General features: G+C 28.4%; 1 protein-coding gene across 1 annotated transcript in view; it reads right to left on the reverse strand.

Annotated features, from left to right (window-relative positions):
* Nucleotides 1-17,824, reverse strand: part of LOC111628784 (aryl hydrocarbon receptor repressor-like) — a 105,893-nt gene that overhangs the window by 8,212 nt on the left and 79,857 nt on the right. The window contains exon 3 of the mRNA XM_023372626.1: nucleotides 1,585-1,682. Coding sequence (XP_023228394.1) covers nucleotides 1,585-1,682 — 98 coding nt within the window. The remainder of the gene's footprint in view (nucleotides 1-1,584; nucleotides 1,683-17,824) is intronic.

A 17,824-nucleotide genomic window follows, 5' to 3' on the forward strand; every position in this document is an offset into this window, starting at 1 on the left:
GTTTTAAATTCGAATTTGTTATTGCGTATTGGTTCGATTATAGAACGATTGTAAACGTTTCAGAAAATTGATCAAATTGAAAATAGTTCGTTTGATTTTCGGCAATTCTCTTCAGCGGTAGGTGTTATATAACAATTACTATGGTTATTGAAATATTGGATGTAAATGGGGTTTGCTTGCAAAACCTCCGCTGACGAAGTCGCGGGTAACAGCTAGTATTTAATAATTTGTAAATTTTGTTTTAACACTGTTCGTAATTACTGATTAAAAACTAATTGTAATTAGCATTTATTTTATAATTGCTTTAACATAATTATAAGATAAACAAATATTTAAAGTTAATATCAGTAGCAGTGAAAAATGGTCAAGTATGGAAGCACAGGCGATACCTTATCTACTAATCTATGTAAATCTAAATGCATGAAAACTAAGAAAAAAATTTTAATTTAAAAACATTGTTAGTTTATTAAATAAATAAATATTTATTTTATTTAACATTTTATATATTTGGAATGAAATTAACTTCATCTATGGACGAAGCAATGGACAAAACATGAAAGTAGCTATGCAGCTGTGTTCATTGCTTAACGTTTAAATTAATTAACACCTACCATACACAATTAAGTGGTAGTTTTATATATATACAATATAAACTTTACAGGCCTATATTTATAATTTATTAGACAAATAATTCACGATTTTCACAGGGTAATCGAAAGAAAAGTGAATTCGAATTTACTATTTTGTGTTCTTTAATAATTAAAAATGCAAAAATACATATAAATATAGACATTTCTCGTTTAAAAACTTTCTCGATGGACATTAAATTACCTATATTTAAGGGGGAAAAGTAGAAAAATATTAATTTCGACATAAGTGTTCGAGTTATCAGAACGTAAGTCTACGACACTATCATTACGATGCCAATTGCTTAATATGAATCGGGTGGAGCTGCTAGATATAGCCTTGTAGATCCTTAGAACATAATTAAAAATAAGCTCAAGTATTTGCAATTTTCCCTGGGGAAGTAGTGAAGAGCAATTCTAGTAACACACCCAAATATACTGATTGACCATAAGAAGATAAAGACCGGATGACTTACAGCAATGGTAAAAATTTATGCCAATTAACCCAAATCGATTTGATTTTTCTATAGACGAACGGTTGATTGTGTTAATTCAACACGTGAATAGATTTTCTAAATAAGTTACAAAAGCAAATTAGTCCTTTAATATGCAATAAATCAATGTTAAAAGCTTGTTTCGCCTGCACAAAGGCTTTTACAAAGGGAATTGTACTATACTGTTCAGTACATTCTTCTGTACACGTAGCCATCTCGCTTGCATTTAAGCATTGCCAAAAACCTCTACGTGCAGGAAATAAGATGCAGTAAACCTGTCTAAAACGGGATCTGAATAAAGCGGAAAAAATCCTTCGAAACGGAGAGATTTTCTGTGTTAAAAGAAACCCGTTCAAAACGGAAACAGGCCATACCATTCGGTTCCAGCTTACACAGGTTTACTGTAAATACAATTTAAACAAACCTCTTTATCTTAATTACAATTTTGAAATAATTACACTTACCTGCAAAATCAAATCACCTTCCATTAACATATCGGGATATAACAGATCTCTCGACTTATGCCCATGATCTGGTCTATCGTGGTCGCGATGTAAGACTGCTACAAAGGAAAAAAACAATAAAAAAGGAGAAAAAAGTAATAATTGCTTTCATTTTCTTATATAATTCGTAAGAATAACAATAAGATTTATAAAGTTTACATATTTGACGATTAAACAGTAATTATTTTTTAAAATGTATAACCGCTTAACCCTTAATGATTGTGTCTTAATAAAAGAAGAATAAATCTTTTTCAAAATAATGATAATAAGCTTAATGACAAAATTAACGTTAGATGGGTATTATTAAGCATTAAACGTTCGATATAAATTGAGGCAAAGAAAACTATCCATTAGTTTACTTCATGTCTTTTTTTACTTTAGGACATAAAAGACACTATCGTATATCGTCTATGCATTCTTATCAAGGGGTGGGAACCGATCTTAAATGCATAAACATGTATGATGATTATCATTTGTTCTAAGGCGTCTACACGTTTATGAAATCAGGTATCCCTAATCGTTCAATATCTATACGCTCAGAGAGTTATGGAAGACAGAATAGCAAAAGGAGGATCGTAGACCAAAGTATTGAAGTACAAGTACGTAGTGCCATTTCTTTAGGGGGAGAAACATCGGTGAAAATGAGCTACTAAGTATTTTCCAATATTCATCCCATTACGTAAATGATGGTATTTCACTATCATGCTGATGCCAGTTTTTAGGTAAGCTACCGTGTTCGGTTGAGAGTTTCTCATGGTTTTTGCAACTGTTCTTATTGAAAATTGTTCTTACTGACCTAACATTAAACAAAAATAAATAAAATAATAATAAAATAAAATAATCTAAATGAGCTCATTAAGAGAAGGTATCTTAACTTAGTCTAAACGTTGAAAGGATGATTTGTATAATAATTTTTTCATAAAACTTTTAATTAATAATGTCTGAAACTTTATACGGATGTAATTTATATAGATTCCAGCTTATTTTATTAAATATATTTCTTGATGTTATGTCTAAGGAAGGTTAAAAAAGGTCTATTATTATAATACTTATAAATTTATATTTAAAAATAATAATATTTATATAATATTTAACCTTGATTTTTGTGTAGATTAATTTTTTTCATATGTTAATACCATTACAGTCTATGATATCAAATTAATATAACTTAATTATTTTACACAAAATGTAACTTAATTTAGAGTAGGTTATATCTTAAAACAATGTAGGGGAAACCAGGACAGAAAGGAACCCCGGGGCAGAATGGAACTCCCTATATTTTTTGGTCAGTGGGAGGTGCAAACTAGCGAGAACTTCACAAACTTTATAACAGCGCGTATCTGCACTGTCGAGGTCACTAAGTTGGCAATCACGTTTTGAAAAGAGTTCATCCCTCTTTCCTGCAACATATTGTAAGTTTACTCATTCTTATTCTCCAAGTCAAATAACTTAATGCTAAGTGTTATACGCACTGCTACTGCATTTTGAACTGAGATTCGTGTACTTATATTTTAATTCTTCAGTTTCTAACGTAGACTAACAGCATTCAAACATAACCTCTGCGTCCGGGCAGGATCGTTTGCCAAAAGTGCCTCAAATGGACTCGCAATTCATGTGCTGGAGTGGACAGTGACGATGAAGATTCTATTCTTATTTGTCAATTTTTTCTATTAATCTGTTACTTAATCTTTTAAGTTTTTCTTAAGCAGGTGTTCCATGTGCAATATAACTAATTTTGACAAATAATATTTACATGAAGCAAACTAAACTATTTTATCATTGGTTATTTTCGTCTATGTGTATCCTTTTACTACTTTACAATCCTTAAAACCCTAAATATTCCGTTCTGCCCTGATTTTCCCTATGCTATTATTCTATAGCCGGGTGGCCCGGAAGTTAGTTAATCATGTTTTGTTTTGTGCTCCGACACTTTTGAATATGAGTGGTAAACGGAGTTTAGAACAACGAATTTGTCTCTTACAAAACTGTTGAAAATATGATTAAGTATGTTAGTAAATAGGACAGAATTTACGCTTTACAATGGTTAACTGACTTTTGAGCCACCCTTATATATATAAGAATACGTTACATATTATATCACATTCTTGTCTTTTAACAGAAAATGAAATGATAATTATGAAAAAATGAACTCATCAGACACTACTTAATCCATAAAAATTATATAAATGTTTATATAGATTTTTACAGAGTTATACTTATATTTTCCTATTGATCCTAAGCAATAGCTTAAGTTTAAAGATGCAATACGCTGAGCTAAAGCATCTCTATCTGTTTGAAGAGTAAGTTGAACACAAAGAAAACAATATAAAATTTAATTTTGAATCGTCTATATTAATTAGAAACAAGTTTTATCCAAATCATAATTAAAACTCGCACAAAAATAACGCTTAAATAAGCATTTTAAGCGAAAAAAAATGCTTACAGTGAAGCTAATAAATTAAACTGGAAGCGCTGGAACCGGTCATGAATATACATTTACATTGCTCGCTGTTGCAACTGAGTGCAGAACGATGATAATCTCTATTCACTCAATAAAGATGCATTATCTAACAACAGCAACATTAACCAACACCATTGAATAAATCAAATCAAAATTAAATAATTGATATTTTATAAGTAAAATCAGATTGAACAGACCAGGCCAGTTTATTATCGAGTGAAATTATCTAATAATTGCTCCTTAGGGATATAAAGTTTCTTTATATTTTCATGTTTATGTAAATAAAAGCATCTAAAAGGCTTTCTAATACACAAAAACCTGCATTTACACCATAAAAATATCATTTCCATGCGCAACGTATTCCAATCATAGTTAATGATTGATGCCATTCGCTTATCAGAAGAGATACAGACTATAAGCTTACTGGTTTCGTGACGTATACTTATTAAACTAAGCTAATTACATTAATGTTATATTAGATTTTTATTTTGGGTTATGTTTTCCCCCTGTGCCGAGCCATACTTTTACGTACGATAAATAATCTGTTAACGAACATAACTATTTTAAATCCTTTAATAATATTAATTAATATATAGAAACATTCTACGTATACAATGCCAGATGGGATATATATTTACAGTTTATCTGTCATAACATTAATATTTTAATAATAACTATTTGGTTATCAATGCGATAAAGATCTTTAAAGATCGAAATTTTCGAAATGATAAATCGAAATTTATAGTATTATATAGACAGACCTACAATTACATCTATCTATGTCACGGTTATCCAACTAAAGGATCTTCTTTTTATATTTACTAAAATGTCCAGTAGCTTCTTCAACCTACAAATTAATACGATTTTTAAAGATTTTTTAATGTCGATTTTAAACAACGACAGCACAAAAAACATATGTACTTCTGGTGCCAACATTAAGAAGAAGTAGCATCTTGAGCATTTCATCATCTTCCCTAGAGCAAGAAAAATTTGGTTTCCCTCCCCACGTTTAAATCGTTTAACTTCCAACATAAACGTTAATTGGTGGTTATAATGATAACGGAATATCGTTTAATATGTATTGTGCTTTGCATTGAATATGTATTAAGAATTCGGTTATCCATCTTTGGACAACAAGATGATCATTCATCATCATGTAGAAATATAGGGTGTCCGTAACTACTGGTTTACTACCAGTCGATCATTTTTTAATAACTAATTGACTGGTAATCCGATGATATCTGAAAATAAGACCAAGAACGAACAGGTCGAAGGAACGATTTAGTTCATTGATGGAAATTCTGAAAGCAATAACCTCTTTAATGACATCTAAGTTGATTAATTATTTGATGCAAACTATATTTACTCGTCTCAAGAATTCTATAATAAATGTGAATAAATATATATATATATATATATACACGTGCTTCTAGACCCATATTTAAAGTAATAGCTATAATCGAACAAGTATTTTTAGTAGAAATGCTTAAAAATTTAATTATAGATAAATTGAAAAGTTTCTCCTCTCAAATGTTAAGTTTCTAGCCAATAAAGTAACTTTTATTATATTTTTATAAATGTTTTTCTTAAATAAATTGTTTGTTTGTAAATTTAATATATTTATCTAAACAAGATAATGTGTTTTTAATCTATTTTCTGGTAAGAAAATCTGTAAAACATTGCTCTCTTTCTCTCTTCTATACGTTCAACAAGGTAGCAATTACAAGACTTTGTGTGTGGTTAAACTGAAAATCCAAACGGTTTGACAATAAATCTACTGCAGATAATTAACACAATGACCGAAGTCAACAGAAGAGTTCAGTCGAAAGCTGTGTATAGGCCATCAAAGCATTAGAAGCACTTCAACGAACATGACGTCCCAACAAAGGAATATAAAGGTTTGAATAATGGTGCTTTCTCTTTTGTTTGCTCTCGTCGGGGAGATGAGTCCAACCAACTGTCAGTCCAGGTGTATCCAAAATCTCTCAATTTTTAAAAATGATACATATTTCTATTCGTTCACGTCAATAGCAACAATAAATAAAAACAAAGAAATTTTACACTTATTTTGATAATAACAAAGTAAATTGTTAAAATCTTTTTAAAATGAATCGAGTAATAAATTAATAAATAGAATAAAATATTATATTAATTATAATTTAAAGATATAATACAAAAAAATTCAATAAACAGTGTAAATATTTTCTAAATTTTAATTATTAATAAAATTATGGCCAATATTTCAGGATAATTTTCCATAAATAATATAAAAATTTATACTTAAGTTTTTAAAAAATTTATTTAAATATAAATATTGTTATTATAATTGAAATGTTTAAAAATATTTCATTGAAAATTGTCCAATTCTTTTTTCAGAAAAAGCATCTCGAATCGTTAGTTTCTTAATTACACTGCCACAAATTCGCATTTGTAATTATAATTAAATTAGAAATTATATAACTTAATTATCGATTGTTTAATAAGATTTATATAAATATCAACGTTTATTTTATTATAAAGATTGACAATTGCTGTAAACAGCTGTAAACAAAGTAATGAACCAACAAGTAACAGTAATGATGCTTTAACTGCATGTTCATTGTCCGTTCAGCCAAGGATTCTAACAATCAGAATACCCTGTTGTTTCGCCTAATTGCACTTAGTGGCGATTGCCTATGTTGTTAGCTCTATTAGGTGATTCTGGTACAGCGACAATGGATCTAATATTGGAAAAGCGGCAGATGGTATACAGCATGGATGCAATGTTCCAATATGAGCTAATGTACAGTATGGTACCTGCGAATTTGCGCACGTTACCTACATATACACATTGTTTAACTACATTAAACGAAATTACATAATTTAATACACAATAAACCAATTAAATAATATATATTTAGGCAAATTATTCTTTTTATTAGAGGAATAATCAACGTGGACACACATTAAAGAGGAAGATAAATAGCTCGGAGAAACGCATTGATTATTCTAAAATTTTAATTCAAATTATCGGACTTGTACTAATAATGATCCTTCCTAGTCATGAATTATTTATTTGCCGATACATTATTTATTAATATTAAGATATTAGTTATTTTGAAGACAATGTTATTATATTTAAGAGTACAAAGGGAGGGCTTCAATCTAGAGTTATAGAAGCTGTCTTGTCTATTGGCAAAATATCGATTGGAGCCAATAGCACGTATACATCTAACCGTCAACATTGCTCTTCTGTAATAGGTCGATACATCTAGTCCTAAGTTGATTAGTTGGTCAATAATCGAGCTCTGGTCCCAATGGTAGCAAAGAACAGAGATGATGCTATTAGAAGCGAACAAAGCCAAACCTATAGGCTCATCACCGATGGAGTTCATCGACCTACATTTTCTACAAATACATCTTTTTTTACATTTATTTCGTAATCTATTCTACTATGTAAATTTTAATATTAAACAACAACATTAAATTTCATTCAAATTTTATATTATTTTTACTTTTAAATCTTGTATTTTCAATAGTAAAGTGTCGCTAGAATGTTTTTATTCAAAAATTTTATTTTATATTGTACGACTTCTTAACACTTCGTTTAGTGTTATTAAATGTTTTTTCCCACATTTAATTTTAAGAAAATTGACTTTAACGCCTTCCTTTTAATAACTATTTTGAAGAAGCAAATCATCAATAAAACATTTTAAATCAGAAATTATATATTATACAACTTTATAATTCTACATTTTATAACTCTATAATTCTATATTTAATATTATAAAGCAACCTTTTAGCTCGTTAACACTATTTTTATGAAAATGTGTGTATTCCTTTCTACATTTAAGTTTTATTTTTAACATTATTTACTAATTTAATTTTAAAATTCTACGTTTAAGACTATAAACTTTAATTCCACAAACCACTGTATAATTCTATATCATAAAGCTCTACATTTTGTAGTAATAAAGTAAGTTTTTATCGTCTAATCCCTTGTTTCTTACATTTAAATTCTATATTTTAGTATTATAAACTAGTATATAACTTTATATTTTACTGTTATAAAACAATCTCCTAGCTTAATAACATTAATTTGCATATTCTCCTTTCATTTAAGATCCTTTCCTGGAGGATAGAACATCTCTAAACGCAGAAAATTGTTAGATAATATGAAGGTTTGTTAAGATTAAAACTTATTTTTTAAAGAAAGAAAAATGGCCGTTATACATTCCATTGAAAGGAAGGCCCCTTTTTTGTAGTTAATTTATAGGTTCTATTGTAAAAAATACAATCAATCGTGGAAAGAATTATTACCGAACTCGTCCACTAATCGCCAAAGCAATCAAATAATGAGATGATGATCGTCGCGAATACAATCTCATGCTTTGCACTTAGGATACGTCAACGACTTAGAAATGAAGACGGATTGGATACTAACTAAACAACTTAACGAACAATAGAAACAACCTGGGAGAAGAAAAAGTATTTGAGTGATTAAGTGTGTTTGGATAGTAGTGCTTCAGGCCTATAGGGCTTCACTCTTGCTACTGGAATTAGGTATTACTCAACTATTGCAATTTGTAATCACCAGTTTCAATTGCTAAAACTTAACATTAATATTATAGATTACAATTCAAAAAACTTACAATTTTCTCGTTAGAAAACTTACTTTTTTCCTTTTATCTTATAGGCTACAGTGTTCAACGGTTTCATTTTATAAATGATTTCTCGTTGATTCTATATATTTACATCTGGAATAATTTATAGTTACGATGTTTCAACTTGAATTTCGAATAGTAAATAACAAAGTAATGTGAGACCTATATATAAATTAACATTTACAATTTTTTATTGGTTGTTTTAAATTCCCTAATTAATAATTAGGAATGTTACTTATTTAAATTCGCTATTAACACTTGAATATTTATATAAATAAGCCAATTTATAACAAAAAAATCTTTTTTAAATACAATATCTACGCATTTTTGTGCACAAATTAAACTTTAAAATATTAAAATTTTCGTATAAAAAACACCACAGAACGTTTTTTAAGATGAAGGATTAATAAAATTTATGATCTATAACATTATTACGTATACCTTAATAAAGCTATAGCTTATTTTTATAGCTTAATATAAACATATCAAGCGGATAGATCATAAATATAATTACGTTCTTAAACATTATACGAACAATGTAATTATGCACATTAACGAAATATCCGTTTTCTGTGTGACTACGTGACGGTTTTATTGAGATACAGTTTACAATGCCCTTACGTCCAATTAAGATTAAATAATGTCTCTGGACACTATTTATACCCCGAGGTATATCTAAAATGCGACTATGCGTGAAACCTTAATGAGTTAATGGACGTTTGAATAGAAGAACCCCAATTAAAGTCCATATAATGTCATAACGAGTAGCAGTCGATTTAAATAAAAAAAATCGCTGACATCACACTCGTCGATACACACTCGTTACTCGCATTACCTATACAAATTAATACGAACTATATATAGGTTACAGACGAGAGATAATTGCATAAATTATTATATAGTTATTCGTCTTTAAGGGGGTGTAATAATTATAATCAGTTGGCGTATTAATGTAGTTATAAAACAGATGTTGGCGTATAATTTTAGTTTAGAAATTTCGTCGAGGTTCTCAAGAGGAATTTTTTATTTTATCTGGAAGATAAGGGATGGCTCAAAAGTCAGTTGACCGAAGGCTTAGTTAATGTCGTATTCGAATGCCTAAATCGTATTTCTACAAATTTTATATAAAAAGCAAACGAGTGTATATGAAACTCACAAAAGAAAATACGCTTAACTGACCTTTGGACCGCTGTGTAAGTAATGAAAAAAATGTAATATATTTTGCATAAATTATTATATAATACTTTTTAAAGCAGAAAATTAAAAAAAAAAACAATCTCGCACGGCTATAAAACTTTTAAAACGTAATAAATTATTATAATATATATGCGCTTTAAAAAATATTAAAATTTATAATATAGAAACCTAATTTATAAATAAGTATAGGCCTATATCTAATCTGGAATATGAAGTCATGACCATGTTCAAGTACGAGTATCGACATTGTGTTCAAGGAGAATGATAAGTTCTATAATTCCTATATAATCACTAAATATATAGAAATTCGATGACAATTTAAAAAATATCGAAGCAATATCCAAGTTGAAACAAAGAATAAATGTAATATCGAGATTTATTATAAGTTATGAATGAAATTTTTATAGAAGAATTTAAGTAAAAGTATTCATTCATGAATTCGAAGAAGTAGAAAATAAATGTGTTCCAGGTAAAAGTGGCAGAGTTGAAAATAGCCCGGAGAATGTCCAATGAACGAATGATCTACCTTCATCTATCATTTCACAAATTTTCCGATAGAAGATATTTCATGTCTGCGGATTTGTCTTCCAAGTGATTCTCCAATCCCACCCCAACCCGTCGGTCACAATAAATTTACGTGTATTTATGATACCCCCAAGCAAACTTACTCACTAACTAAAAAAAAATATCCTCTCGTCAAATTGGGCTAGATTTTGGGCGTCTCTTTCACGCCCATCTCCTGCAGGTGTAAATATACCTTACTTGTCACCCTCGTTTATTCTAGTAAATGTTTTACTTAAAACTGTAATAATAGATACTTGATCACTTCCAAATTGAGTCCTTTAAATAATTTTAGTCAAATTATAAAGATATAGTTTATATTTTCGTCAATTGCGATTTATGATTGATCAAGGTAACTTTGCCACTTTATAAATGCATATTAATTAATGCACGAAACTGATTTTAATGTCAAATTTAAAATGTGATGTGCATTAATAATAAAAAATTCAAATTTAATATTTTTATTATTAAAAATTTAGCGAAAAACACGAATGTCTAATGATTTGCAGGCGAAAAACATTTAATTCTGAAAATGAATTTTTAGTTATTAAATGTATTTTTTAATCAAAAAAGGAATAAATTGGGAAAGACGAGTATAGCCTATATGTGTTTGATTTGAGACTTTACATTATAAAAATAAGGGGCATTGACTTAAGTTTGTAAATAAAGGTTAAAAGGAAATGCTAATTATTATTATTATTATTATTATTGAATCGATAAACTATAAAAATAAAATGCTCATTTTACTGTATGTTTAACATTATTTCACAGTAAAATACACTCTTTACTTTTATAGATTATTGACTAAATTATTGGAAAATGTAAATAGGTATTTGTAATATGGACTTGCTTCGAGTTCAATGATTGATTAATTAATTAGTCTAAAACAAAAATAATAAATAAATAACAAACTTTTTCCGCTTTACCTAAGTTTTTAACCTCAAATACACGTAACTATTTATAAATTCAATTAATATGTGTAAAACTATTAATTTTAATGATGTATTTTTATGTATTTATTCTAGTTACCGTATACTTTCGAGGATAATATAATAATGGATTATATAATTTAAACTATCATCAGTTTATCACTAAAGAAATTGGTATAATTTCTGTTTGATAATATATACGAGATAGTAGCTGTTTACATAGGTAGGTTATAGCCGTTAGCGTAATTTATAACCAAGCATTAAGGTCATCGTCCAGTAGTGTTTCTTATAGTGGACAGTGAAAAGGAGCTTCCTGTTGGACAGTTAGTACATCGCGTGCCCAATGGTCATTAGAGAGAATCATGGTTCAACCGAGAAACTGTCAGATTTTCTTCACACGAAATTCAGTACGTAGACAACTCCCCACTCATTTTATCATCAGAGAAAATTTTATTTCACATTAACTAAAATAAATACATTGACTATTCTTTTTTCAATATTTATGTCACGTTGTAAGCGGATCGCGTGAATATTTCCCAAGTCTTCTTCCTTCTATATTTATGCTATTCCTTAAGCTTATAAGGTAAACTGACGTATACTACCGTATCTATTATTTATTAACGAGGTTATCTCCCCAAAAAACTATATTAATAATTAAATATTATAATTTTTAATGGGTTAATAATTGATACGCTTGATACACAGTTTAAACCTTTCGCATAAGCTAAGAACGATGATAAAATAAGCAAAAACTAGGGGAGGGTTTGCACCAGATGAACTAATTAATCACCATAAATTATAGGGAAATTAAACGAACTTTCAGAATTTCTTAAATTATTATTAATATTTTTTTAAAAAGTTTTGTAGAAAAGAAACTACTAATTTTCATTAGGGAGGGGAAAAGAAAAAAATAAGCCTGCAATAGTGATCGGAGGGAAAATCTGTATCGAAATAATTAATAACAGACCACCAATATGAGATGCACCTCCCGCTGTTTTGAGATCTGCTGGAAAGAGGGGGATATAAATAGAAAGAGGGTAGCGATAGAACTGTGGCTGCAGGGATCATTAACGGCAACCTCACTGTCTTGACAGTGATGAATAGCTGCCGTAAGTACATCCGGGACCTTAGCATTACGAATGTGCGAAGAAATTACCGTTGGTTTAGGAGTCTGTGGTTTTACACGTATCTTAAAAAAATAAAGGAAAAAACCCTAAAATTTTATTTTAATTTTTTCTAGTTTTGGGCCAATATCTTCTAAAGAAACTCTTGTTTTTTCGCATTTAGGGAATTTTAACAAAGGGAGGTATTTGTTACCACCTCTGCAATTTCGAATTTACAAATATACCATAGAAGGGTTTTTTCTTTTTTAAATCATTCGTATGCAAAGTAAACTCTTAAACATTATTGAAAATTTATTTCCTTTTTATTTTTCTAGATATATTTTAAAAATTATAAAGACAGAATTGCCTCAGAATAATCATTTCTAAGTAAAAAACCCGAAGAGAAAAGTATGGGTTAAGCGAAAATCATTAAATTATACTTTATGAAATGCGAATTTAATCGATTTTATTCGATTATTTCTTGGAAGAATTTATAATTTTAAAGGTTAAAACATAAAAAATGATCGTCTAAAATAGTTTTAAAAGCAATAAAATACACGATTTTAGATAGAATATCGAGCGATTTTCGTCATAAATCCAAAAAAGGAAGACTTGACATCGGAAAAAGTAAATGCTTTGCCATCATACCATCCGTCAAAATTTTTCTAGGATCCGTAATTATGGTGAGACGTCCAATTTATCTCATTATGTAATAAAACATGTCTAGCGGTACGACTTGTGACCGGCTGGGTACCAATTACGCTATTAGACGTTTGAGTAACGAGCGATTTTTAATTCGGGACTTTAATTGAGGGCGTAAGATGTGCACATGACACAAGAGAAAATATATATTAAACACTGTACTAGGTCTATGTTAAACTATGTTTACACGTTGTCAAATGATTAGTTTCTTTTTTAAATAAAAATTAAATAATAAAATTCGTATAAAAGGACAAACTACAGTTAAATGGTTGCTTAATTCTTAATTTTTATTTTTAAAATACGCTAATTAAATCCAATTAAAATTTTTAAGTAAAAATTATGAATATTCTTATATCATTTCTAGAAAAGGATTTATCTATTGTGATATGTATTTTACTATAGAGTACATTAATTGTTATTAGAAGGATGCTGAGGAAGAGAGGAGAAAGAAAAGAAATGATGCCAGTAAGGTGCTGGGCAGAGAGGGTAAATCATAATAAAGCTGATAGAATAAAGTTAAAATAATTTTGGGAATAGGCCTATAATAAATTAGTTTACTTAATTAAACAGTAAAATATATTAAACTTAGGTAGTGATATGAGTTAAACATACTTTATAATCGTATATTCTGCATTTAATATATTTTATTTTATATAATATATTATTTGAAAAACTAGAGTACAGTACAAGTAGAGTGAATGTATGTGATTCTAATCATAAATTTTTAATAAAGTAATCTTAAAAGTAATAAAATTAGAAAATAATATTGAATTTAAATCACCATTTTCTACTTCAGATTTATATTTATATTTAACCATATCGCTTATGGTGAGGTGCACATTCTTGGCACCTAAACATGTGACTTTTTCTGATTATTATTATTATTATTATTATTATTTAAATTTTAAATATAAGTTAAGGAATTGATCGAGATTCTATATAGATTCGCATATTGGGTGTGGTTCTCATAACTGATGTCCAACTCAAACTTTTTCTTAAGTCATTGACGATTTTTGTCTTTCTCATACCATTAAGTACAGAATTATATTATCAAATAATTTCCCTTTCTTACATCATTCAATAAGAAATTGCATTAATGCCATCATTCGTATACTTCATCTTAAATCAAATTCAGATCAAAGAATAAAACGATTTAAGAAGGAATTTAAGTAACTTACACACTGTATTTCAATTATAATTATATAATTGAAAGTTCTGAACTCTAATCAATTTCCTTAAATGCTTTATTTTATATTTAATATACCTTTTTATATTGGGGTGTTAAGTTCGGAAGATCGAAGCAACGACTTAGTTTGCTTGCACGATAATCCGTCATCGACAATTATAGGTTTTGTATTATAAATAATGAGTAAAAATGACAAACTTATTAAAGTTTAAAAAGAAATTTAAATTTTTTTACGCATTAAAAATGACAAGAACTCGATATTTCGGACGAAGAAATTTGTTCAGCTAAAATTATAAAATACGTATATTTTTTAAACAAAATTTATATTTTACAAAGGTAAAATTAATTTAAAACCTAAATTTAGAATTCTTGTAAAATAAAATACGCATATCAATATCTAAGCATATATTTATTTCAAAAAAATTAATATATATAAAAAGTGCCTAGAATTCAATTAAAATTAGAATAATATCAATTACTCGTAATTCATTTAAAGGACAGTACATTAAATCTAGCGATATCAATAATTGCAAAGTAGACGGTGGTATTTAAAATATAAAAAAGGAAGATAAATATTCAATATGGATCTAATATTAAACGAGTCATTTGGAAAATGATTATTGGTTAATCGCCACAACTTGAAGAATTAATTTAACCGTAATACAGTAACAAAAAATAAAAAAGAAAGAATTAATGCAATTTTACACTGCGTAAAGTAAGATAGAATACACAATCATTTCATTATCAACAAGGAAATTATCCAATCAATCAATGGTGTCTGATCCTATTGCAATACAATCGCGTGAGACATTTGTACTCAAAGAAAAGCAGCAACAGGAGTCACCCCAATCGCCCCTCCCGACTACATCTGCCATAATATATCACAGAATCGGGCGGAGCACACTCTATCTATGAATAAAATTAACTCTAATGCTAGTTTTATTGATTTTTCTCCACTCCCTACTTCATGTCGACGGCAATCGGAAGACATTCATTTTTTGAATTTTCTACATACACTCCAATACATGAAATGATTCAAATTGAGTTTTTGGTGTAAAATTTGACTTAGCACGCAACTACTTGTTTGGTTTAAGGCTATTGAACTATATTTACTCGCAAGTTTCAAGAATTGTCTTTTTTATTTTTCTTTCAATAAATTAACTTAATCTTCATTTTATACTTTAATTTATGCATTTACTTTTAAAGATTTCCACACAATTTGACTAAAATATTGGTTACTATTTTTGAAACTTATCGAGGAAACAACGAAATTCGGTAAATCGTAAGCTCTTATGGCGTTTAAATTAAATATATTTAAGTATATAATTAATGATAATGTTTAAAAATTAATATTTATATTATTTTTATTAAATATTTTGGCTGAAATAACTATAAGGTAACATTTTTCTAAAATCCTTAGTCTACTTCATTTTTTATTTAGATTTCAGCTTATTTATCTATTTTTACACAATATAATTTGATATTTCACATTTTAAGCCATTAAAATTTACGTTTGAGGTTCTCGTGTCTATCACTTACGTTACAGTAATACATAATAAATTGATATAAACCTAGGTTAATTGCATTTATATCGGTGTAAATCATCTTCTGTGTTCAATACTAATTTTGTTACGGTTTTAATTGTATTCTCTCTATTTAGAAATCTAATAATATTAAGGTTGCACTTTTAGGACATGGAGGCCCGTACAGTATCATTTGGTTTCGGAACGACAAATCAATTTATTGATTTTTCACAAAACTTGGATCAAATTGCCTGGCGACATCTAGAGACACATCGAGGATGGAATGGAACACTTCGAAGTATAAATGTCGTCTCTGGGCATTTCAGGTCATATGGGAGTTGATGACCGATTAATGTCCTCGTCAACACTACGAATTGACTGGAGTAGTCGATTGTATCATTGACAAGGGATGGGCCGACGATAATCGAGGATGGACTCCGTCTTCCAGGAAAAACTGTTTGATAACTCATCCCCAAAATGGCTTCTATTTAAATATCATTCATCTTTACTTTTGACTGTTATTGGACAGTGCAGTACGTCTAATTTGATTCATCTTACAGTTAAACATCGAATAAACTTATTTAAAAATTAATAAGTAATTTTATAGTTTATTTTTTTTCGGCTTAAACTACAAATTAATAAAGTAATAAAGGTAAAATAAATTTATTTATTTGTGAATTTTTATCAGTTGTGATGTCTTGTTCTTAAAAGTTAGTTGTGTCTGAATAACTCGAGGAAGAAATTTTTATGTATTTTTAAAAATGTTTCTTTTATATCGCACTTCACATAAAACAATGTAACTTTTTATAGAATAATTGCTATAAAATTCTAGAAATATTCTACAAACTATGAAAGAATTCTACGATTTAGACTATTTTATGACTTGAACAGAATAAAATAATTTCCAGTTTATCCGGGTGAATATTGCTTATATTTCTAATCAAAGATACTTTTTTAAAATTATTTCTGTAATAAATGGTTAAAACCTTATTGTGTGGTTAAATGGGCACAGAAAAAGTTTATACAATTTACTACAATTCTATACTTTCTATAGAATTTACTGCAGTTTTCATTCTATCTTCTACCTTATCAAATGAGAAACTCGATAAAAATTTATAAATCTCTATAAAGTCATTAAAAATAACAAAGTATTGACCTTGAGCAAATAATTCTTAAGAAAAAAATGTAGAAAATAAATAGATTTATTCCTTTTAACTTTGCTCGGAATCATTTTAAAGACGTTTGCTAAGTCGAATAAAATTTTTATGACAGAAATGATTCTGAGAGTTTAAAAGATCATAAAACTTGAAACTATTCAGTTGAAAACTCCTCCTAATCATTAAAAGATCGACAATAAAAACTTTTAATTAATCCATTTCATCTTATATTCATGCGCCATTATTATAATATATCAGATTTAATTACTACTGTAAACTTTAATGATTTTTTTTAGTTAATAGAGTGTTAATTCTGATTAAGAAAAAAACAAAAAAAATTACTTCACAAATTAGACACAGAATTGATCTAGATAGACGTTTCATTATAGAACTTTATATTAATATAAAGTGTAGGGGGTGTTTAGATTTTCGATATTAAAACTTGTAAATTTATAATTTATATAAATGAATATGAATAAACAGCATATCGGTTTAATATAGTATACAACAAGAGAGAACAAGTAGAGTTTAGTACAGTGTATTAATATAAGAGAGAAGCTACTAATGAGAGAATACAGCTCGGGTACCACCCCTCGTACTCACAACTCAATGAGATACGCATAACCTTCCGCAATCGTGACAGGATCGTGAACATGTCACGACCATGATCACGTAATGAGAACAGTTGTCGGGGAAATACAGCACCTGCGATACCTGTCTGATACCCAAGGCTATGTGC

Source organism: Centruroides sculpturatus, unplaced genomic scaffold (assembly GCF_000671375.1).
Source record: "Centruroides sculpturatus isolate CEXI.00-Female unplaced genomic scaffold, Cexi_2.0 scaffold485, whole genome shotgun sequence".
In the NCBI taxonomy this organism is placed as follows: domain Eukaryota; kingdom Metazoa; phylum Arthropoda; class Arachnida; order Scorpiones; family Buthidae; genus Centruroides; species Centruroides sculpturatus.